Source organism: Pteropus alecto, unplaced genomic scaffold (genome assembly GCF_000325575.1).
Source record: "Pteropus alecto unplaced genomic scaffold, ASM32557v1 scaffold105, whole genome shotgun sequence".
Classification (NCBI taxonomy): domain Eukaryota; kingdom Metazoa; phylum Chordata; class Mammalia; order Chiroptera; family Pteropodidae; genus Pteropus; species Pteropus alecto.
The window spans coordinates 1,812,037-1,837,246 of NW_006436294.1; the positions used below are offsets into that span (position 1 = coordinate 1,812,037).

The 25,210-nt window shown below is 53.5% G+C and overlaps 1 protein-coding gene across 1 annotated transcript in view; it reads left to right on the top strand.

Annotated features, from left to right (window-relative positions):
- TG (thyroglobulin) overlaps window positions 1-25,210 on the top strand; it is a 216,739-nt gene that overhangs the window by 51,625 nt on the left and 139,904 nt on the right. The window contains exons 25-29 of the mRNA XM_006912929.2: window positions 1,716-1,824; window positions 6,860-7,051; window positions 12,874-13,038; window positions 19,599-19,664; window positions 21,125-21,205. Of these exons, the coding sequence (XP_006912991.1) occupies window positions 1,716-1,824; window positions 6,860-7,051; window positions 12,874-13,038; window positions 19,599-19,664; window positions 21,125-21,205 (613 nt within the window). The remainder of the gene's footprint in view (window positions 1-1,715; window positions 1,825-6,859; window positions 7,052-12,873; window positions 13,039-19,598; window positions 19,665-21,124; window positions 21,206-25,210) is intronic.

Consider the following 25,210-nt stretch of genomic DNA (forward strand, 5'->3'; position numbering starts at 1 on the left):
CGACAAAACTAGCTGACAGGTACTTACAAAGTACCTGGCATCTCTCTGAGCAAAGGTATTAGATGATTGATTATTTGGTCCTCTGATATTGGACAGCTGCTCGTGTCATAGGTATGGATTTTAGTCTACAAGAAATATGACGTTTTGTCCTTAAAAGAAAAGCAAAGCAGGAGCGACCTCTATCTCCAGTCCCCAGCCCGTGAGAGACGCTGTCTCACAGGCAGGATTGTTGAGAACGCGGCTCTGGAGCCTGGCTGCCGGGGTTCGAGTCCCGGCCTCACTAACTGCGGGCTGCTCTTTCCCCCCTTGGGTCCCCAGAACCCCATCTGTGGTGTCATGTGGGGGTATTAGCGGCCCCCACACCACAGAATTATTGTGAGGATCGAGTCAAGTCATCCGTGGGGACACTCCGGGGACAGTTTCTGCCACAGGGCGAAGGCTCAGTGACATACCATGGTCACCGCCGTCGCTGTCAGTGCTGGAACCCACACGCCCGGTTGGCAGGAAGCCCCGCCCCTACTGTTGTCAGGCTTCTCTCCAGAGCCAGGGCCTCTCAGGTTAGGGCGGAAAAAGGAAAGAACTAAATATTAGAACCACACGAAACTTCTATAAGTCAAGCTGGAAGATCGTTGGCAGTTCCAGGCATCCTGAGTCACGGGGGTCGGGGGCGATCACCGAGCACGGGCGATAGACCCGCACAGCTTGGCGCTGACGCCACGGTCCCAGGCGCTGCCCTCAGGCCCCTCGGCACCGTGCTTTCTGGGCCAGGCCTGGGTGCAGAAGGGACTCTTCACCATGGCGGGAGCCCCACGCGCTGGGTCCGGCTCCCCGGGTCTGTCGTCCAGCTGACACTCGCTCCGCCCCCACCAGGGCCTGACTGCAGATGTGCCGAGGGCTCCTGTCATCGGGAAGCCCTCTAAAGTCTGCAGGACTATTTCCCTGCCCGGGCCAGCATCCCTTCAGTGAGCTCGGGTTTTCCAAAAGCAGGAAGAGCCGTTGCCTTATATCATGTAGCTTCGCGGGAGCCTCTGCCCTCCCCAAAATTCCCAGCCAGGAAACTCAGAGTTGGGCAACTTTGCGGGGAGGACAAAATACTGGGAACAACAAAGAACTTGATAAAAACAGCTTTATCGTTCACACCCACACAGCAAGGAAGCGACAATAGAAATGGGGATCGGCGTTACGTGGGGACGGCCAGGTCTTTGCAAGTCTGACCTCTGCATTTCCAGGCTTAGGGACCTCGTCCCGACCCTCACCGGATGAAAGCTGTGTGCCTAGTAGGGCATCCGAGAGCTGGCCACGGCCTCTCCTCCTCCCACCATCGCCCACCTGCTGAGTGACAGCCCCCGGGACCAGCGGACCTCGTTCTCATGACACCTCAGAATTCCTAGTCTCCGCTCCTGCCGGGTCCTCTGCTTCACATCCCCCTTCTCCTGCTTCCACCTGACACACTTACCTGTGCGTCAGGACCGCTCCAGATCCATGTCGGCAGGCGCGGCTCCGTCTTCTGTAGTCACCTCCTCTTGAACTGCTCGTGTCTTTGCTGCTCACACGCAGTGTGCTCCAGGGGACTGACCGGTCCACACCCCCGAGCGACGATCTCCTCTTCTTCATTTTCGCAGCCTCCGCGCCTGGCCACAGTTAGGGTCTGACCAACGCTTGTCGCGTTGGGTCGACTATCATGGGACGGTGATCCCGCCTTTCTCTGTCTTCAGGTTCAAGCCGCCATGGGGAACTCGAAGGCCATCGGCTTTGGAAGTCTGAGGTGCCAGGTCAGAGTGAGGAGCGGGGCTCGAGGCTCTCCGGCCGTGTATTTGAAAAAGGGTAAGTGGGTCAATCTGGATGGCTGGCGGCCTCGGCAGCTTCACCTGGCCGAGGTTTGGCACTGCTTCCCAGCTTTGTGCACTCAGGGAGGAGCGGATGGCCCCCAGCCCACGCCGGGCACGGTACCTGGCTTCTCTCCCCTCGGCCTAAATCATCCTCATGGTTGATCCTTAGCACGACCCACAGGGGTCAGCGGCAGGTGAGGAACTGGGGTGCGGAGCAGATGCAGAGGCCGCTGGCGGAGCCCGGCAGAGCCCAGCCTGGGTGCGGGACGCAGCCCCGTGAGGCTGCCTGTGGCTCGGCGGCGTCTGGGCTCTGAGCTCCCCGCACCCGCCCCTCCTGCGCCTTCCACCCTTGGAGCTTCGCCCTCCTCCTCTCTCATCCCCTCCCTCCCCGGAAGTGGGCAGACCTTCTCCCGGCTGGACCAAATGTCCGAGCGCTGGCTGTCATCAGCCTGTGCTCAGGACCTCCACGGTCTTGGGGGGCAAATGCAGATTCCGAGGCGATCAATCAGTCTTGGCAGAGATTTTGCCTTTCCAACAGCCTCTCGGGACCGCCAAAGCTGCTGGTCCCTGGGCCACACTTTGAGTAGCTGGGGTGTATCATTTTGAACAGTTTACAGCTCACTTGCCCACGCATTCTTTCATTCCACCCTCACGGAAATTCTTGGAGGAATCTTCACTTTACACGTGAAGAGACTGAGGCTTAGGGAGAGTGAGATTGCCCAAGGTCATCCTGCTAGAAAACCGGGAGCTGGGTGTGAACCTAAGCGTGTCCGCATTCCCCTTCCCGAAGGGGCAAACGGAATGAACACTTTCCGGTCTTCGCGGCGCATGTGGGAGACGCAGCAGCTCTCTCCTACGTGCGGTTCTGCCCCGTCCCGCTTGTCTCCTGCCTCCCCTCCGTCAGGGCCGAGAGGGGTACCAGCTATGCAGGGTCGGGAGGCCTGGGCCACAGCTAGGCTCTGCCCCGTGAGCTGCGATGCCTCCGCTGGCCACTGCTCTGTGGGGCCCTCGCTCCCCGCAGATGAGGGTGAGGATGCTGGGAGGCCGCCTGCCTGGGTCGTCCCAGCCCTGTCACACCGGCTGCGTGATCTGGGACATATTCCTTGACATTCGAGGTGTCTGTGCTTCCTCACTAGTCAAATAAGAGTCACAGTAATGAGGTGACACGTCTGAAGCTTTTAGAACAGTGCGTGGCACGCGGAAATGGCAAGCGCCGGAGACATCGACGGGTGTTTCCATTCTTGCTAAAAGCTCCCTGATAGTGCGAGGCTCAGCCTGGGGACCAGAGGACAGCCGAGGGGGCCCGAACAGGGACTTGGGGGTGGACTGCAGGGTGGCAGGCCTGCCATTCTGTTAAGTCCAAACTCAGGGCAGGTGGCGTGGCTCCCGGCAGCTTTGGACTTAAGCCATGAACAGCTGGCAGAGAGCGGGGTTGAAGCCTCAGCCCAGGCCCAGAGCCTCCTCTGACCTTGGTAGTGGCTCTCGGCAGGGACAGGCATTTGTGCTTTGTGTCTCTACTGGGTTATTTTTGTCACCCGCTGCCTCCATCCTGTGTGAGCAGATGTTTCCCCTGGGAGGGTGGAGTCCGGCAACGTGCCACGTCTTCCATCTGCAGCCAGGGTGACCGGAACCTCTGCCCCAGTATTTATTCCAATTACATTCACTATCCATTTCAAAAATAACAAAGCATACAGGTTATTTTCTAAAAAGGAAAACGTCAATAACAGAAGTAGCCCCTCCCAAAAACGTTCTTTAAAACCATACCTTGGCCTTTAATCACATCTTTTAAAAATACAATTTTATTTCTTTTTAAGTATTTTTTTTCCCTCCTCCTTCTCTCCTGAAAGTGTGTACTTTGGAGGTAGATCGCAAGGGAAATTGGGATGCTTCTTGCTGCCAAAGTCACCAACAGCAGAACTGTATGTTTTGCCTTTTCATTTTGTTTTGCTTTAAAAAAACAACAACATTAGTTTTAAAGCAGAAAGTGCACAGACCCAGCCATTCCGGATTCGGGTGCAGTAGAGAGAGAAAGGAGGTCGGCATAAGCCGGATCTGGCCTCAGATTCCCTCCTCCCGCTCTGGGCAGGAATGGCCTCCTAGTTTTACTTTCAGTAAAATGAGAATAAAATGGAAGGTAAAGGACACGGTTTCTGAAAGTCCCCTGCACAGCCCTGGCACCTAGTAGGCAGTGAACCGTGTCCATTCATAGGCCTGAGCTTCAGTGACCTGGACGGTAGGACAGCTTGATCCGTCATTGTACCGTCCCCCGCCTACACCCGCTTCCAGTCTGTGGCCTTGAAGATGGAGGAGGAGCCACGTGATTTTTCAGCATCAAAGGAAGACCGTGCCCAGAGGGTCTCTGCGGATGGTCTGGCCCAACCCCTCATTTCACAGGGGAGGTCTGGAAGGAGGCAGCATCGTGCCAGGACTTCGGGGCACAGCCCGCCCAACTCTGAACGACGTGCCCAGCCTGCTGCAGCGCCTGGGACCCTCGAGTGCATTGCTCGGTGCTGCCACGTCCCTCAAGTGTTTACTGAGCACCCATGGTGTGACACGCACTGGGCAGGTGCCGTGGATGCAGCTGTGAGCGAAACAGACAGAACCACTGATTGATAAAGGAATCGATCCAGTAATGAGACCATTTCAGAGGGTGACACGGGCTTCGAAGAAAATGAAACAGGACAATGGGATAGAGATGGACATGGGCCACCTGAGACGGTCCCATCCACGGACACGGACGGTCGATCCGTGGTTACTAGGGACTGCAGAGGGGGGAGGGAGAGTTAGTGTTTGCTAGTGACAGAGGAAAAGTTCTAGAGATAGACGGTGGCGATGGCTGCACGACGATGTCAATGTATTTAATGCCATTTAACTGAACGCTTAAGAATGGTTAAAATGATCAATCTTACGTTGTGCATAGTCCATCACGATTAAAAAATGGTAAGAAGAATGGCCATGAGCTGATTTAGGGTGGTCAGGGAAGGGACTTCAGAGGCGGGTGTTAGAGCTGGCGTCTGCAGGGTGAGGAGAAGCCCCGCCTCCCCCACAATGATCTCAGCGCAATGGTCACCTGTGCAGGGCCACGCGGAGGATGCCAAGGTGAGCCGAGACCTGGCTCTATAGTCCAAGGAACGCTGCCCAATGGGACATTCTGCAGTGATGGAAATGTCCTATAAATCTTTATTGTCCAAAATGATAGCCGGTAGCCACACGCGGCTACTAGCACTTGGAATGTGGCTATTGCAACATGAACCTTGAAGAACTGAAATCGATATTTGGATAGTCACATACGGCTAGTGCCACTGCCCGGGACGGCGAGGAATGGCACCAGGGAATCGCAGGCTGATGGGGGAAGCGGACGCTACTTCAAGTGGCTTAAGTACAAGGTCAAGGATGTTAGAGACCGTAGTGTTAGAGTGTAAGAGAGATCAAGGAAGGGAGAAATGAAATCTAACCGTAAAAATCCTGGGGGATGGACCCTTTATAACCTCGGGGATGGACCCTTTATAACCTCGGGGATGGACCCTTTATAACCTCGGGGATGGACCCTTTATAACCTGGGGGATGGACCCTTTATAACCTGGGGGATGGACTCTTTATGTGCAGATGGGCTTTGGAGAAGAGTGGGTGGGGCTTTGCCAGCACAGCGAGAGCCAGTGCGTGGAGCGGGAGATGCCGGCCCTTTGGAGACCTGAGCAGCAGCTAAGGGTGGGCTCCTTGCTCAGCCTTTTTACATATGGTCTATCTTTTTATCTGTTTAACATCTGAGAGGATCACATGCTGTCATCCCCATTGTACAGATGGAAAAGCTGAGGCTCCAAAGAATTAGGACTTTGCTTGCCGGGGGTACTATAGGGATTTGCACTCAGGTGTGTCTTGTTCTGAAGCTTGTGCTTTGGGTCCCACGCGGTACATGCTCCACTCCCTCTGGGTGCACGAGTCAGGGAGGACTGGTGGGCTGCTGGGCCGGTGGGAGGTTGGGGCAGTGAAGAGCGCAGGCTCTGGCCTTGGCCTTCCTTCTGCCACCCACCATTTGTGGAGACCGAGGCTCGAAGACTCTTCGCTGGGCAAGGCTCTCTTTCCTCAGATGTAAAATGGACATAATAATAGGACAGACGTTTTGGCTACAGTCCCTGAAAAAAATCTCATATTTGCAAAATGATGCTCTAAAAATAATAGGGCTTACGGGAAAACCGGAGTTAGGAACAGGCAGAGCCTAAGCCATGGCATGTCTAACCGGGAGAATGACAAAATTGGTAACAATGCCACTTAAAATCCACAGTTTAAAAAAGACATATTGAACCCTTCCCAAAGAAATGCTGCCGGAGATGTAAAGGGCAGGTAGCTTGATGGGGTGGGTGCAGGGAAGGGTCAGGACTGCTGAGTTATGAAGGCGAGGGCCAGAAGTCCAAAGAGGAGGGGAAATCACAAGTGTCACTTTGAAGACAGAGCCGTCGGCCGGTCTGAGAAAGAACGTGGCCGACGGGCATGGCGTACACTCCCGTTTCCCTGCAGCTTCCCGGGTTCCGCTGCTTTTGACTGTTCTGCATTCGCCTGTTGTTTGATGGCACGAGGCAGTGACATGCTGGGGAAAACTGTAGATTAACCGACGCGACTTCAGCATCACGGGGGCCCAGCTTCCTGCCCACCACACGTTTGAACCACTTTGTATGACAGAAACGCATGCGATAGTGGAGCAGGTGGACCGTGACGCACAGAGCAGCGAAACACAACGAGGTCACGCCCTAAGCACGTGACACAGTGTCCGTGTGTATAGTTGGTGCCCAATAAGTATTTGCTGGTGATAATAACGACAACAAACACCAGCCCTCCATCCTCCCCTTTAAATTCTCAAAAGTGTCACAGGCAGTGGTCCAGGTCTGCTGGTTCGGGACCAGAAAGCATCTCACTGTGAGCCACACGCTACCCCCAGCACAATCAGAGGGTCCACTGTCCTACGACCAGCAAACTCTGGTCAGCTCTGCGTAGTTTTGAGATCTTTTAACTTTTTTCCTTGTCTTTTCTCTCAGACCCAGAATTTACCACAACGAGCCAGAAAAGCTTCGAACAAACTGGTTTCCAAAACACTCTCTCAGGAATGTACAGCCCTGTCGTGTTCCCAGCCTCAGCGGCCGATCGGATGGAGGTGCACCTCTTCTGCCTTCTTGCCTGTGACCGTGACTCCTGCTGCGATGGCTTCATCCTCATGCAAGTCCGAGGAGGTGATGTAGTTTACAACCCGGGGTCCACCAAAGACGGGTCACAGAAGCCAGGATGTACGATATGGAAACTGCTGTGGGGGTTGCAGGCGTGAGGTGACCCCACCCACGTAGGAGGGGATATTCACAGACATGAAGTCAGGGACAATCCCTGACCATTTTGACATGTCACATGCCGTGCGAGCCACTTCACGCTGTCATACTGATTTTGTTCCTTGCTGCTATGTTCAGGGCAGGTATCGCGAGCTCCATTTTACAAACTGAGAAACTGAGGCTCAGAGAATTTAAACCATTTGCTCACGGTCCATAGTTTGCAAAGCGATAGAGTCGAGATTCGAGCCCAGGTGTGCCTTTGACAGCTCCTCGTTGACACCTCTGAAGCCTGGGCTGGCCACATTCGTCAAAAAACAGGGGTTCATTCTCATCCCTCATGATCATTCATTCAAAGGTTATCAGTTTGAGTGCCTACTGTGTGCCAGGCCCTGTCATCTGTAGGACTGGAATTTTCCGTTGTCTCTCAACAGCGGGGATGGACTTCTGTTTACAGAAATAAATTCGTGTACTTGGCTATGTACCCTAGTGATCGAGAAGGGACTTTGGTGTCACACAGACCTGGTTCTGGTCCCTGCTCTGTCACTTTCTGGCTGCGTAATCTTGGGCAAGTTGCTTAAACTATCTAAGTTGCAGTTCTCCTGCCAATAAAATAAAGATAATGGTAATTCTTATTTGACTATTTGTTAGGAAGATAATGGGCACAAAATGCTAGACTTGGATTTGGTTCCTGGTGTGCTATGAATTTAGTAACAGAGGGGCTTAACAGCCACCTATGAGACTGGCTACATTGATGTATGGAGAATTCTGAAAATTAAAAATATTAAAGTAGTCGCTTTCAGTCAGTAACGAACTTCATATGTGCAGAGTCCAGTGTGCTAGGTGCTGGGAACAGATAAAGGGAGCTCGGAGTCTAGTGGAGGGGGGAGGTGTATCACGAAAGGACCGTGACCTTCACTCGGTCATTCGTGCTGTCATCCAGCAGACAGGTCCTGAGCACTGCTCGGCACTAGGCTCGAGAGGCAGCAGAAGTATCGAGACCGTTGGAGCTTTAGAAGGCAAAGGAAGGAGGTACCAAGGGGCCCTGGTGGTCAGGGAAGGCTTCCTGGAAGAAGAGACATGCGGGCCAGTTTTGGTGGGATGGGTAGTGTTTACATGACGAGAAAAGCGGAAGAGTCTGTCCCTGGCGGCCCTTCCTGTGAACCGAGCTAGAGGCAGGAAGACTGTGTGTGCCGAAGAACATTAACTGTGACATTGGGCTTCTCAGTCGGCAGGTCATTTTAAAGCACCTATCACAGATAGCACCTGTGATCAACTCCAGTATCTGCATGTCATCGGTCCTGAGAAGGCAAACCCCACCTCCTGGCTGCTAGAGCCGACCGCCTCCGCCTTCTTGTGGGGGTGGGGGGTGGGCTGGCTCCATCCTCATTCCCATGTTCCACCCCCTCTGTCCTCAGCCAGTGCCCTTCGCTGTCCCCCACTCTGCATGTCCTCTAAGATTCTTAGACTCTCTCCCTCCTTGAGAGCCACCTGGAGCACAGCGCAGCCTTCTCGCCAGGTCCTGTTCTAATTCTCTCCTTTTCCACCAGAGCCAAACCCTACGATCTGAAACCTCATCACCTCGGTCACCGGTCGCCCGTCCCAGGAGGGTCTTCCATCCTCTTTGGCTGGTTGTCCCTAGCAGTGACCCTTTGGACCACCCCCTGGTTCTGTAGACCCTCCTGACTTCCCAGACCCCTTTCTCTTACTCAGGCCTCTCGGTCCCGTTCGCCTTCCTGCGTGTTCCTTTGACTGTCGGTGGGTTCCTCTGGCAGAGGGCTAGGTCCACGCACTCGTCTGCTGTCTGGGTGGATCCCTTGGGTGTCCCACTGGCGTCTCGAAGTCAGCTCGTCTCTACAGGAATGGATAGTTTCACCCTAAACGAGCCACCTCTCTTATGAACCCCATCTCGGGGAAGGGCAGCCATGCCACAGACCCGGGCAGCCTGCTGAGTCGCCTCGCAGCTCCCTTCCCTCATTTGTCACGGCCATTTTTTTTTGTTGCTGCTTTCGTGACGTCGCTGGGATAGAGATGTCTTTCATCCTCCACCTCAGCCATCTGTAATCTGGACTGTGTTATTTTCCTCTTGTCAAGTGTGGCAATCTCATAATTGCTGTCACCCCACCCCACCCCCCAGCGCTAAATTCCTACCCTTGAAATCAGCCCATACAGCTCTAAGCCTTACTCACGCTCTCCTCTTCGTGAAATATTTTGTCTCTGCTGTTTGTATCTGAGTTCACACATCCCTTTCCCTGGTGGATTAAAATGTCTGGCACTAAGAAACAGCCATTTCTCCGCAGTCCCTCGGAGAGCCACGCACCCTGTAGGTGCTGAGCGATGCTGGTGAACTCGGTCGATCCCAAAGAGAGGACGTGATCTATCCGATGCCCACATTCCGGTGGTCAGCAAGGGGAACTAGGACCCGGGTTGCCTGATTCATGGCATGAGGAGCGTGTGGTCTATTCCCTGACCCCACTGCCTTCCAATCAAACCCAGAGAGAGAAAAGGATAATTATTAACGGCCTGACTCTAAATAAAAGGTAAATATGACTTTGAAAACATATAACACATGTTTTGCCCTATTCAGGGTGATAGAGTATAGCTTCCCCAAATACCGAGCAATGCCAGTTAGGTAAATCTTAACTAAGTGCGAAGAAGGGGGAAGGTAACTCTAGACGGCGGGAATGGCACCTGCAATGGCCCTGTGGTGGGAGGGTGTGTGACACAAAGGAGAAGCTGGGGGGAAGCCATGGTCCCTGGTGCAGAGAGCTGGGCGGGAAGACGGGGCCCTGGTCTGAGGATGGGCAGGAGGCAGAGGCGGGGGCGAGGCCATGGAGAACCTTGTGCGTTGTGCCAAAAGTTGTTTTTATTCTAAGAATGACGGGAAGCTCTTGCAAATTTTAAGCAAAAGAGTGTCGTGATCCGACGTGAATTTTGAAATGAGCACTTCGGCTTCCGTGTGCAGAAGGTAATGGGTAGGGAGCCAGAGTAGATGCAGAGAGATGAGTTAAGTATCATCCCACTAGTCCAGGGAGCAGAGACGGGAGCTGAGGCTGGGGTGACAGCAATGGAGACGGAGAAGAGGGGGCGGATTCTAGGTACGTTTAGGAGGCAGTATCGGCAGGACTCTGGATGCGGGGCTTGAGAAGGGAAGTGTCAGATCATTCTCGGCTCTCTAGCTTGGTCACCTGGTTGGGTCGTTCGCTGGTACAGTGAGTAACGGAAGGGATCGGATGTCGGATTTGGTGATGGGAGAGAGAGATTAGGGAAGGTCATGAATCCCATGCGGCTAGGCTAATTTTGAAGTGCTTTTAAGATATTCACAAGATGTGGACAGCTTTTGGGTACACAGATCCAGAGCTCAGAGGGAAAGTCTAGCAGGAGATAGGAATGTGTGAATTTCTGGCATTGAGGTATCAGAGGAAGTACAGGGCGAGTTGATGGAGGGGGCTGGGGACGGATCCCGTGAACACCTACACAACAGGTAGAGAATCTTCAGGGAAGACAGAGAACAGGCAGCTGGACAGGGACGGGGAGATCCAGGAGGGTGATGCTTCATGGAAATCAAAGTGAAGGCAGTTGTCAATCGACAATTCTGAATGCTGCTGAGCGTTCGAACAGGTGATTACTGAGAGCTGGTGCGGTTAGCTCAGAGTGGTCCGTGGCAGCTAAAATGAGAATGTTTTGTTGGAGTCATAGGGCAGAAATCTGGATTAGACTGAGCTGGATCCTTAAATTCCTGGTAGGTTCAATCTCTGTGATTACATGATGTGCGTTCCTGTTCGTGTTTAGATAAGATAATGTACATATAGATAGATGACAGGCGTTATGTACACGTACACGCGCCCGTGCACTTGCGCATGTGTACAGCATGGCTTTCTGTGTACCTGTTCTTAGCAAATCCAGAAGCTTCTGCCTTCTTTGAACTAAACGCCTTTTCTGCAGATGCTCGGGCACTCACCAGACCATACGGTTTATTCAAATTGGAAAGATTGACTTCATTTTCCTTAGGATCATGTATGGAAGAAGTATTTTGTTTCATGGAACAGTTAGCCCGCAACACCCCCTCTTTCCATGCTGTTGCTGGCTAGCACCTCACTTTCTTCCCCTCTAAGACTAACCCGGGATCTGTGATTTCTCTTGAGCCGAGCAGCCACCTCGCCATCCTGCAAGTTAAGCTGTCTTCGAGACAGACGTAACACATCAGGCAGATGTATTCCCCAGGCTTGCCCAGTGGGCAGATTTGGAGTTTTAGCTTGCAAAGCTTTGGCTGGGTCTGCTGACGACCAGGAACAGAATCCTGCCGTATCCTTTCACCGCAGTCTGGAAATCCACTTAACTTTCTAGTAGATTCCCCCTCCTCCCCTCTCCCTTTATCCCAGCAACACTCCAGCCTCCTCCAGCCTCCAACCTCTAAATGGCTTTGTTTCCACTGATAATTATTAATAGAAATCCAGGAGGCTCTGGACTCGCATTTTAGTTGAGGCTGCTTGGAGGGAAGGTTCAGAGGGGCTTTCGCGGCCTGAGGTTCATGGGAGTGTGATCAGAGCTGACAGTGTGATCAGCAAAAGTGACCTCTAACCCCTAGCCACCCCCACCTCTCAGAAATACGGAATTCCCACTGACGCTTTAGCAGTAGGAAGAAGCTGCACGCGTTCCCTTCGGGGGTCTGCGAGCGGAAGGAAGGCACAACCGCCTCTTGTTTAATTCCGCGGTTCCGGTGTTTGGCCTGAGAGGGGCGCAGCCACAGGGCTCAGGCTTCCTCTGAGTTCTCAGCGGGCTCTTGCTGCACCTCTGTACCCCGGAGCTCAGCCTGGGCCTTGGTGAACCACTCGCCACCTGCCAGCCACTCTGCTTCCCCGTCGGCCAGTAAAACCATCTCCCTTCCCGTGCGTCCGTTCCCTCCTCTGTGCCATGAAGCAGTCTAAGCAGGTCAGGGCATCTGGCTGTGCACTAGAATCATCTGTGGTGCTGTTTACAAACACCAATTCCCAAGTGTCCCCTGCCCCCACCCTGCGACCCCATCAAGTCAGAAGCTCTGTGGCTGGTGCCAAGGACCGAGCGTTTCCAGAACCCTCCCTGTGTTTTTACATGTCGGCTTAAGCACCTAGTTTGGGAACCACCACGTTAGAGGATCTCCAGGCTCATTTTTTTTTGCACAGAGATGCTGCTGCTGCTGCTGCTGCTGCTGCTGATGATGACTTTTAAATGACTGCGGGTGAAAAGTGGCCCGTGGAAGGGAGGAGGACAAAATGTCCGATTTGTAAGCCAGACACACATGAGTCATCTACTTTGGGGACATTTTGATGAGAGATAAGTCTGAAGCTGTATCTGGATTTGGATATAAATTAGGAGAGAGAGAGAGAGAAGCTGTCATTTACTTCCTTAAAGTTTCACAAAGATGACTCTGATGGATGGAGGTAGGAAATGGGGATGGAGGATTCTGGCACGAAGACGGCCTCTAATGAGGGAGGAAAGGGCCAGCAGGCAAGGTGGTGGCGCTTCCCTTGGGAATTTGCCAGTGACACAACCGTAGGACCCGCAGGGAAGAACGACCTAGTTCAAAACCAGGCTCCTGAGTTCCAGTGTCCCTCTCCGTTCCCGAGGAGCTGTCTCCCATCCCTACCCTAGAAGCCTCTTCGGGCACAGAGGCAAGCTTCTAAGGGGGCCTTGCCTGTCCCCTGTCACAAATGTCCCCCATCACATCTACCCCTCGTCCCTCTCGTGATCTGCAGGTCCCATCATCTGTGGGTTGCTGAGCTCCCCCGACGTCCTGCTTTGCAATGTCGAAGACTGGAGGAATCCCTCCGAAGCCCAGGCTAATGCTACCTGTCCTGGCATGACCTACGACCGAGCGAGCCGCCAGGTGACATTGCGTCTGGGAGGCCAGGAATTCAAGAGTGAGTCTCTGTCTTCAGCCCACGTTCCTTCCGAATTCGTTTTCCTCCCCAGCGAGGTCTTCTGCTACTTTCTGAGGAGGCCTGTCCACACCCTCAGGGGTCTATACCTCTGAAAAGAGACTGTACCGTAAATGCTGCATAAAAAGCAACCACAGCAGCTCAGCAGCGTTCCATGAGAGGCACGAGTTAGCTCTCGAGGCCACAGGTCGCTGGCGATGGGCCGGCTCAGTAGGCAGCCGGCCGACCTCAGCCGGGCTCACTCGTGCACCTGGGGGTCGGGTGGCAGTTGGCTGGTCTGGACCTGGCTGGGGTGGCTGGCACTGCTTCGCCTGTCAGGCCCTCATCCTTCTCCTGGATGAGGACATTTTCTCCTGTAGATGGCAGAAGCACGAGAGGACAGGAAACAGGTCAGGCCCACAGAGGTCGAGGCTTGGATCCGACCCCGTGGCTTCTGTCTCACTGTGCTGGCCATGGCTGATGACACAGCCCCACCGAACGTGTGGGGCTGGGGAAATGCACTTGGCAGCTTTAGTGGCAAGGACTGCGAAGTCCATGCAAAACGTGTGACTACGAGGAGGGGCGAAGAACCGGGGCCAGAAATGTGAGCTGTCCCCCAGATCGGTGCCCCCAGGCCATGGCCCCCCTCTGTGCCAACAACCTTGCCGCCCTTCTACGCGGAGGGGCCGCGAGGGACCGCGGTGCCTCAGTGGGCTCCGTTAGCAGAAGTTCCCTCCAAGCTCGCTCTTTCCCCTTCTTTCTTTCAGAAGCCCTTCTGATCTTCTTCACAATCTTAGCATCAGAGCGAGAGGTCACCTCTGAGGTCATCTGCTCACCCCCTCATATAGGGAGTGGTGCTAGCGCCTGAGGCCGCCCCGGGGCCGGTCGGCTCTCCTACCTCTGCCTCCCCCGGCCTTGCACTGTCCTCTCTCAGCCGACCCTCATCCAGGAGGAGTGGACCCTGCTCTGTCCTGAGCTGGGGACTGCCCGCACCAGTACTTGGTGTGGTGGTTGGGACTGGCAGGCTCCATATCACCGGAAGCTCATGATATATGCAAATTCTCAGGGCCCACCCCAGACCCCCAGCTGGACCTGGAATCTGTTCTAACAGGCCGTCTGGATGATGCTGTGCCTGCTAAGTTTGGGAAGCATGGACCAGGCGGCCTGGAAGGTCCCCTGATCATCCTTCCAACGCCATAAGTCCGGGTTCATGGGGAGAACAGGGCCTAGGTGCTCGGTCACCTCTCGCCTCCCCTCTGTGCTATTGATGCGCCAGCACCTGAACTCAGATCCTGGAAGGTCCCCTGATCATCCTTCCAATGCCATAAGTCCGGGGAGAACAGGGCCTAGGTGCTCGGTCACCTCTTGCCTCCTCTCTGTGCTATTGATGCGCCAGCACCTGAACTCAGAACTCAGCGCCGTGGTTCCAGTCCACCCTCTGAGGGCGCGAGAGCACCTGCAGGTGTCAGCCAGACAGAGGAGGGCAGGGGTTGACGGGAGGTCAAAGGAGCTGCCCTGGCAGAGCTGTCGGAGGCCTCCTCTCCAAGAGCCGGCACAGACCATCTCCTGCCTCCCCAAGGGGTTTCCAAGACCTGGTTCTCAGTAGACTGCAGCTCTGATGGTGAAGAGCTCACGTCACCTCCTCCGAGAGCCGTCCCCGACGACCTCCCAGAGCTTCGCGCATGCGCCACGCGACGCTCTGTGAGTGCAGCGGGCCAGGCGCCGAAGTGCCTTTGCCTGTCCTCTTCACTCACTAGCCCAGCGGAGAGTTTGCCTGCGCTGTGGAATCCCAGCTTCCGGACACCCGTTGACCTTGATCAAGTCAATAAGTATCTTCGAGCCTAACAGCTTGTCTGTAAAATGGGTTAACGACCGTCCCCATCTCACGGAGATGCTCTAAAAGTGAAAGGAGACAATAATAACAGTAACGGCAGTAATAGAAATGTCTCGTGTTGCACTTACTATGAGCCAGGCACTCACTGCTCTATGGTCTTGACCTTTACTAACTCATGAATCCTCAGCACAATGCTGTGACGGGCGGGGGGCACTATTATTATCATTATCCCCATTTTACAGCTGAGGAAACTGAGGCACACAGCAGTGAGGACTTCCCAGGGTCTCAGAGCTTTTCCATAGAAAGTCTGGGATCTGAAACCAGGCAATCTAGTTCCTCTATATATGTATATGTATATAGTATATATAATGTTATCTAATATCAATACTATGTGTCAGACACTTTGTAAGCCCTTTACATATTATCTGTAATATGTCAGCCAGACAGGGGGCAATGTCTTAAAGTGCAAATGAATGAAAAACAGATAATATGTAAAGGGCTTACAAAGTGTCTGACACATAGTATTAGTATTAGATAATATTATTATCGTTTTTAAAATCTGTGATTGTTTTTTTGTTATAGTTTAAGAACTGGACTGTGTCTTATTAATTTTTGGATATACACCATCAAGCATAAAACTTGGCATAGAGAATACACAATATCTGTGGAGTGCGTATTTATCAAAAGCCTGGAAAAAAATATTGCAGAATTTGGTGGAATTCCATGGCGCTTAGTTTAGTTTCTTCTGGGGTAAATAAAATCAAGCAGCTTATTTATGAGATGGATAGTAAACATATGGTATCTATTACTCTGAGAGGAAGGCCGGGGTGAAAACAAGTATTTGAAAGAAGGCGTATGATATTTTCATGGGCAACAAATCCACAGTGAATTGCTTAACACAGAGCGCGTGCTTGGTATGTGACAAAAAGTCAAGACGGTGCCCTTGTCTGGCCTGGCCGAGGAGGCGTGGGTCCCGAATGGCTTTTGAAGTTTTCGGGTCTTTTTTCAGTGTCCTGTGTACATACTTTGGGATGCAGGCAAAGCTTTAAGGAGGATATCCTCTGATGGGGATCGGGCAGCCTGATCCAAAATGGAGGCTGGAGCTACCAGCATGTTCTACTTCAAGACTTAACGGGTCTGTGGGGAGCAAGGGTCAACAGGACCAGGGATCCCGGGCTCAGGGGTGCAGTGCCGAGCTGAGCGGGGAGGTGTGTGGACAGGCATGAGGGGGCAGTTGCTGGGCTCACTCGTCCCCCCGCTTCCGTTTAACCTTCACGCCTCAAGGGGGCGTCCACCCTGGGTCTGCACCGCCCAAGTTCCCAACGGGCTCCCTGGGTGTTTTCAACTATTAAGTGTTGGCTGGATCCATCTTTCTACTCCTAAGAAAAAAGGCTTGGAAAGCTCTGGGGCTGCATACGCCTCGTTTCTGACAATGTCTTAAAGTGCAAATGAATGAAAAACAGGCAGATTAAATGTCCCCTAGTGCCCGTAGGGACTTAAAATCTGGCAGGAAAAACAGACCTTGGCAGAAATACTCCTGGGCTTACTCAGAATTGCAGAGCTTTGTGTCGGTGAGGGACAGTGGGGCGTGGCCTGATGGTTGGCACCCCCTTCACAGGAACCGATTTTGTATCAGTGACGGTCATTATCTTGTGGTGCTGGGAGCGAGGTCGAGACAATGTGTCAGTGATGGCCCCAGGTGCACCTAGAGCAGATGTGTATCGTCTTACAAATAAGACAACATAATAGCTATCATCCATCGTGTGTTACCATGTGCTTAGCACTAAGTAGAGCCTGAGACAAGGATTCGGGAGTATGATTTATTTAGGGAAGGCGAGAGATACAAGCAGAAGCCGGAGGAAGTGGCACAGAGAGAAGGCAGCAGGTAAAAGGCGGACTCTGAAACCTGGCTTGTCCAGTTTAGGGTCCTGGCCACTCGCGGACTGCAGATTCTGACCAACCGCCCCAGACCCAGCCCGCGATCCCGGCAGAAATGTTCTGAAGTAAAGTACGGCCACACCGCTCACGTCAACCGTCAGGGACCAGGCTCCACGCCAAACCTCCATAGTCCTATGGGTCCGTGTGCCTGCAGCCTTGATTACAGAGAGGACGGGCATGGGTCAGAGTCTGGGGGCCTGTTTGTGTAACAGGGACGTTCCCGCCCAGCTGTCATGGAGGGAATGGAACGGAGGTCTGGGCAGTCGAAGCCGTCTACTTTAAAATACTGTTTTAAAGCAGGGAAGAGGAGGGGTGATGCTTGCTTGGATTCTATCGCCCTCCCCACAATCGATAATATTGAACCGGGGAAGCTTTAGGCGATGCAGTGAAGAAGTCTGCGTTAGGAAAACGAATTTGGTGGCCAGAGGGTGGACGAGAGCGGATGGGGCTCTGCACTTACCCGAGGGGCTCTGAGCACCGCAGACTGCTCTGCCTTCATCGTTCATTCCTCCTCACAGACACCAGTTCCCCGCGGGAATTAGTGTAGGTGACCGAGAGGAATAAGGCACAGTTCCCAGGCTCAGGAAACTCTAGGACATTCAAGGAGCTGTACGATTACTGTCAAGTGTGAGATTCAGGACGAGGGTGTTTGTTTAGCGCTGCACAAATCCAGAGGAGGGGCACGTAGCCCGCATGGGGGGTTCAGGGAAGTCTTCCAGAAGGAGGTCCTGCAGACGTGATGCGGGGGCCTGAAAGCAAGCATCCGATGAGACTGGGAAGGTGGGTGCCTGGGAGACAGCGCTGGGCGGGTGGCTGGTCAGACTGTCAAACAGACGGCAGAAGAGTGAACTCTGAGCTCTTTCGGGATTGGAGGTGGGTTTACCTTTCAGGAACAATGCCCCAGGGCTGTGCACCTGTGGGCTGGGAGGGAGCCAAGGGGCCATGAACGTCTAATGATGTTAGAAGCTGTGATGAGGCCCGGGCGAAGAGGGTGGTTCAGAGCAGGGTGTGGCTTAAGACCCGCTTAGGGAATAGCCTGGTTGGAAGTGGAGAGAGACACAGGGGGAGAAGTCGGAGATGACTCTGAGAGGGCAGCCATTCCTGCCACTGATCGATTTAAAAGCACAGGCGCGTGTGGATGTAGACATGGGGGTGGGAGATGATGAAGGTGGAGAAAAAGGGCCATGTCGTTTCTTTGACCTCGGTGCTCTCTGTGCAGCATTTTCACAATTAAAACCACGGGGGGGTTGCAACTTCTTTACAAAGGTGCTTCTCAGGACACAGTAGTCTCTGTAGATGCTGGTCAGATGACCTTCTGGACCTACCGAGATGTTCAGCATTCATATGCTGGATTCAACTGAACTCCATTAGGTTGAATTGTGTCGAAATGAGCAAAAACCAAGGATGAGCTTAAACTCATCATATTTTCCAGGCTGGAAGACATGGGGCTCCATTGCCTTGAGAGGGACAAAAAGTATATAAGAAAGGCTCATTCCTATCACAGTTCAGTGCATCCTGGGCCAAAATGTATCCCAATACCTGTGTGCACCTGTGCGGAGCACCTGCTTTTCTCTGGGTGATGGAGGACATGGCTAATTTTCTTTCTACTCCATCTAGAGCAGGTCGCACAGACTCCAGGTATTCTGGACAAGGTGAAGGCTCACTGACTCACCCATGTCAGAAATGGGTGAGGGTGACTCTTATGGTGGGGACTCATTATTGTAATAGCTGAATTTTCCAAGGAGTTCAGTGTTTAGCTGCAGTGACCTCCATACGTACCTCTAACCACAGGAACCATTATAAATGTTTGACATTTGGGGCGGATAGAATTCTAAAGTATGTCGTCTTCTTAGTGTGGTGATCAGAGCATGGGACATGGAGCCAAACAGATGGGATTTGAATTCTGCCATTAACCTCTCTGGATTTTGATCTTCACCTGGAAATTAGGGACAAAAAATGTCTGTTTTTGAGGTTGAGACTAGATAATATCTAGAAGGTGCTTATTATAGTGCTGGGTAAATGACAATTGCTGTTGATAATAGTTGGCTATCATAATACGTGACTCTTAATAATTTAAAAGCAAAGCGTGATCATTGCCTGATGTCTCAGGTGTGAGCCAGCTGCCTCCTGCGGCGTGTGGGGTTGTTTGCCTGCAGAACCTGTGTCTCCTGAGCTCTTTGCCTTTCGGATCACAGGAGACATTGGTGGGACCTTAGGGCTGAACAGAGGCAAATCCTGACCATTAAGAGATGGTGTGGCAAATCCACTCTCATCATCAGAGGAGTGTAGTTTGGCAGCAAATAAAATTTAGTAGTAAATTAAATAATGGCAGCTACCAATAATGTAATACATATAAAAGAAAGCAGAAGATAATTTATGTAAATTATCTCTATCCATCTTTATTGGTCAGTGAGGCAAGAATCTCGGGGGACTTAAGTGACATGGAAAATCAGCACAGCACCTGAGTCTCTGATGAGCTTTGTGTGTCTTTAAGCCAATCCCCAGTTCCTTAAGTGATTCACTGGTTCACGACCGCTCAACGCAATTGTCCCTTTGGTCCCCCGAGCAAGACACCTGGGGTCTGACCGGCTCTGGTTTGGTACCACGGAGCTGGAATAAGCTCCCAGGGACTTTTAGGGGTGTGCCTCATAAGGGAAATAGCTCTCGGACCCAGGAGAGGCCAGTGTGGGGAAAGCTAGGCAGTCGTGGTTATATGTGTGTCCGGGGGCGGGGGATTCCCAGTGAGAGCAAGCACGTTCAAGCTCATAAAAATAAACACCTTCCTCTGCAGGTCTGACACCCCTGGAAGGAGCTCAGGACACCTTTTCCAGTTTCCAGCGGGTTTATCTCTGGAAAGGTAAGCTCTGCAGTGGAGGTGAGCAGAACACGGATTACAGGAGACTGTCCTGCCTCAGCTCCCACTCAGAGGGCGCTCTGCTCCCCAGAGAGAAAATACTAGAGATTTTCTTTGCAAGTTAGCACTCTGTGTGGGACAGAAGGGCCTCAACTCTCATCAGATAAAATACCAAAATTTGAAAAAAAAAAAAAATGGAAAGTGTAGGAACCCAAGAAAGGATGGAGGAAGGAAGCACTGGTTCCTGTGAGATCAAGTTCGCTGACCGCTGGCGAGATCAAGTTCGCCGACCACAGACTGCCCTTGTTTCCAGGATAGGGGCTCCCAGGTCGCTGCAGGCTACGGGAGGCATTTCTCCAAGGGGACTTGGCTCAGGTGCCTCCTCTGCGGTCAGGCTGAGGGGATGGGCCGCCAGACAGGTGGTACCGTGGACTCCTGCCACTGTGGATGCATAGGACAGGTTGGGGGCAAAACAGGGAGCCTCGAATAAGTGCATGTTTGACATCTCCTTCCTGCTTTTATTTTTGTCCTCCTTTGAGTTGACCGAACATTGACCAAGGGGGCTTCTTGGAGCCAGGCATTTGGGACGAGTCTGAGTAATGTGGGATGAGAGAGATGGGTGAGGATCAGCCTTGACCCGCAAGGTGCTATGGCCTCAGGATGGAGCAGACGAGCAGCGGGCTGTGACAGTCACGACCACAGGCACCATGCGAGGGGCGTGGGAAAGACCCGGCCTCTGTACCACGCCCCTCCTCTTCCCATGGTCTCTCCTTGCCGATTCCGCCTCAGGATAGGACTGGTGACTGGTTCCGTGCTCGTGAAATAGTGTGCAGGAGCATGGAGCACGGACAGGAGGTTCTGAGGGTAGGACCTGGACACGGTCCCAAGTCCAGTGCTTCCGGTTATCAGAAGTATCTGGTGAATTAGGTGCTAGCTGGTAAAAAATTAAGGAACTCCTTTTCCCCGGGGCATTTGTGACACTAACCGGAAGCACCCCAAAGACCCGCCTACTGCCCTGTTCCCCGCATCAGCTCTGCCTTCACGGAAGACCTGGTGTGCCCACGTTGGACATTTTACTGAAGTTTCTCGAGTTCCGGTTGATCTGCTTCTCACCTGCAATGTCTGGGATAAATTACTTCACTCTTTTGAGTCTCGGTTTTTTCAAAAGTAAAATGGAAATCTTACTCTTTACCTTCACAGGGCATTGCCATGACCAACATTTACGAACATGTTTCATTAACTGTAAAGGGCTTTGCAAACGTTACCAATTTCAAAATCAAGGATGACGATAGTTCTGTTACTGAGAGGTTGGCTGATGGCGCCTAAAAGGCCAAAAACAGTGCAAACCTCTGGCCCTGGATTCCCCCTCCCCGGAGCTTGTCCCGGGCACCGGGCTGCGGGCCGTGCGGGTTTCCTGCGTCGCCTCCCCACCGTTGAAACAGTAGTTCTTTCTCTTCTCCTAGATTCTGACATGGGGTCTCGGTCTGAGTCTTTGGGGTGTAGGAGCGACGTGGAGCCAGCGCCAGCGCCTCCAGCGGAAGCAGGTACCACCCCCGATATCTTTGTATGAACTTGGGCGTCTGGCTATGGAGACCAGATGGGGACACTGTTCTGCAGCCACAGGCCCCCTCTCGGCTTCGGACCCATGTACCCCCTCATAAGTAAAGACACTTCACGGGACAGCTGGGGCAGAAAGCAGGGCGAAATCGTTGCAAAATCAGCACCGCTGCTGGAAAAGAACGTGACCACAATAACAAAACCAGCAACACACACAAAAAGTTTCTTCTGACTGTGGTCAGTGGCTTCACTTAGGTAAACCCTGAAGGTGAAGACAAAATGCAAATATTCTGGAGTTGTTTGATTATGAGATGTCAATGAGAGGCTTTTGAGAGAGAGTCATTTTGTGTAGTGGAAGATATAAATCCATACATTAAGAGGGGCAGGATATATGTGATGTCTGAGATTCCTCTATCCACCCCCAACCCCCACCCCACTTCTGCAATTCTTATTCCTTAGGTGGAGCTGTAACTTGGGTGGGGGAGGGAGCGGGGAGGCAGGCCAGTCTGCTGGGCGGGGGAGGGAGGTGTGGACAGCATGGCCCAGTGTGAGAATCACACATTGCCAAGCAGACAGACTAGAGCTTGAGCCACGCACTGCTAACGGCTAACCGCTAACCGCTAACCGCTACCTGCACGGGCCATGGTACTGTGCTCACCTGCCAAGACGCCCCGCCCCCCACAACGGCAGTTTCTTCCTAGGGCTTTTGTGCAGATCCAATGAGATAATGCACATAAACCACGCAAAACGGGGCTCAGCCCCTAATCGCTGCTTGGCAGTTATGACTTCCTTCCGCACTCCCGCTGGGAGGCTTGAGTGTCGTGTCCTGGTGTGGAGAGTGGGTCCTCAGGTCAGGAGAGCAGGGTCCAAGTCACAGCTCTGCCTCCATGTGCCTGTGCGGCCCTGAGCCACCTTCTCCGAGCCTCAGTTTCCCCTTTGGGGAATGAGAGTCACTGTGGTGCCCGCGAGGCAGGCGATCGTGGGAAGGAGAGGCGGTCTGTGAGTTGCAGTGGCACTTGTGATCGGTAGTGGTGGCCTTGGTGACTGCGACCCCAGCGCCGAGCCTGGCTGTCAGCAAGCCTCCCCTACGGTTTCGTTCCCATCCCATCGCTCTTCCCGTTTGCCTGTCAGATAGCAGGGCCAGCTGGGGATTGACACTAGGGTCACAGTACACGTTCCTGTCCTAACACTTGGAGCCGTGATGTCTTTGGTATCTTCTAGGTTTTTCCACTGGAAGCTTCGACTGTGCCAGCAGGGTGGCGGGAGAGGTGGGTGGGAGATGCTCAGGAGATGCCCCTCCTGGTTCTCATCAGGCATTTGGCTGGGTCCCTTCCTCAAAGTGACCTGGCCCCTCACCTTTCTGCTCTTTGCCCACATTGGCAAACTGGCAAGCTAGTTCTTCCTTGGGAACCTGCCAGGTGCACGGCTAGTGCTCACGTTCATCTGCCTCCAGCCATCACAGTCCAGCTGCAGCTGGAACATCACCAGGGTCGGAGCAGAAGACAGCAAGTCCCCCCTCTCCAGACTTCTGGGTGCCTTGTGGGGCTTTATAGACATCATCTTGCAAACATCGCGACAACTCTGCTGATCCAAGCCGTTCATCATTCCCATGTTGCCAGTGAGAAACGTGAGGCTTTAAGGGCCTAGGTACCTCTCGTTTAAGCCAGTCCAGTGCTATGCAAAGAGCAGTGCCAGGATTCAAACCGTAGTCAGCTGACTCCGAAGCCTGGGTTCTTCTGGAACACCAGCTGCTCCCCCAAACAGACAGTGTGGACTTGAGAGTCGAGTCCTGGGGACCCCCTGGCTGACGGAGCAGGTGGGTTTTGTTTGATTCGCAGAGTAGACTCTTTTTTCATTAAACTGAGCCAATATTTTAAAACTGGGAGATTTTTATATAAAAATTTAGATTTTCAGCTTCTGTGGAGAAAAACAGAAAAAAATCTCTGGCAACACTGGCTTTAAGTTTCCGCCCGGTGACCAGCGTGCTCCGAGCTGGTTGAGTCGCCCCTCGCATCAAAGCACGGCTCTCTTGTTTGCCCCATCTCCACCCGGCACCCTACACTCCGGCGGCCCCTGCCAGCCCTGGGGTGCTGGGATCCCCACCCTTAGCAGCGCCCTTAACTGGTGGCAGAGTAAGTGTGAGTGACATCGCAGCACTTGAGAACGTTCCGTAAAATCCATCAGACACTGTGCCAGGGCCACGTGGACACTCTACAAAGCTACCACGTGATTCCCAGAGGGAGGACCCCCTTCTGTCCCTCCACCGGAAGGAGAGCTGGCCCCTCAACTCAGGACCTCAGAGGGATTCAGGGTGAATAGGCGGAGCTGGGCTCGGTTTTCTCTTTCTCAGCAGATTACATTCCTGGTCTTAAGACGACACCTCTGCAGGAGGTTCCCCTTTGAGCCGCTCCTCTGTGATGGGGCCAGGGGCTTCTCCCGCTCTCATTTACCTGGCCTGTGCGCCCCGCTGTCCCCGCGAACGGCCTCTCCGATTCAAAGCCCAGCGAGGAATGTCCCCCTTTCCGCTTCAGGTTACTGCAGCTAGTCTGGGTGTTTGTTTGAGACACACACAGGGGAACCGACGGAGCACGGCCTCACGCCTGGCAGGCTGCAGTATCCATTCTGTCATCCTCCAGACCTTCCGTGAGCGCATATGTAAGCTGAGCCCTCGCACGTTCACAGACTAGTGAGAAATCCCACGCGCCAGCCCCTGCAGCTGTGTGGGGATGGGGGGTGCTGGGTGACCTGCAGAAGTCAGGAGAGGCTTCTCCGACTTATCTGCCAGGCATTTCCAGGGGACACCTGGGAGGAGGTGTTCCAGGTAAGGGAGCAACTGCACAAAGGCTCCGAGGGCCGAGTGTGACTCCAGGAAGTTCAAGTGCGTCCGCAGGCCAGCCATGTTGTTCTAGTCTCCTCGCTCTGCTGTCCGAAGGGTGAACTTGTACCGGGCGTGGTTTAGCCAGGAGACGGCACGCGAACTGGCTGTCAGTCAATAACGTGAGATGCGACAACCCGAAGGGCCGAGGCGGCACGGGGGGGTGGGGAGGGGTGGCAGCGCGGTCCCTGGGTCTCTGCCAGCGCTCGACTCCTGGCCTCGGCAGACGCTCGTAAGCTTTCATCCCCTTTGGAGCTGTTGCTGGTAAGGAAGCTCCGAGGCAAAGTGGGGGTGTATGTGGGATGTGATGCCCCTTTGCTTCATGCCCCCAATGTGAGACCGTCTGGAAAGACAGAGCCTTCATGAGGCGCCAAGATGTCGCCTCACCCCCGGGTCTGGGATGGTGGAGAACCCGTTGGTAGATCCAGAGAACCTCAGGGCAGGAGGGAGCCGCGTCGGCCCCAGAAGCGCAGGAGGACTAGGCCGGTGAGGACGGAGGGCGTGAATGCAGGGCGAGCGCAGGCAGCTGTCCCGCGGCCGCCAGCAGTGAAGCGACGCGCTGGGATTTGCGTGCTTCTGGAGTGTGAGCTCAGGCACCTGGAGGTGAGGCTCACAGGGCAGGTAGAGCCTGGACCAAGAAGGAAGCTTGGACTTCTGTCCTCAGGCAATGGGGCACCGAGGAAGAGACCTCGGCCAGGGCTCACGGCATGGGAAGACACAGGAAAGAACGGTGAAGCTGGAAGCGTCAGGTTTGGGGCTGCTCAGAGCTGGAAGCTGTCGTCACAGATGAAGGCTGCCATTTGGGAGGGAGGACTTCCAAGTGGCTTCCGATGGCGGAAGGAGCATCAGTGGCTCGAAGTCACAGGGAGGCGGACCTGACTCCACGACTTCTTAATGATGGGGCGGCAGCTGTGGTCGGCCCAGATGTGTCCCGCGGGGCTGCGGGGGCATCGCCGGAAATACCACGGGGGAGCACTGCCTTGGGTGAAAAGTTGAACCAGGTGACTCCCAAGGTTTCTTCCAAACCAACGTTCTAAGGCTTTGCAACTCCATAATTTTTAGGACCTTCTGGGACCTTCTGAATCTGCCTGGCCAAACTCCAGCGCTGTTGACACCA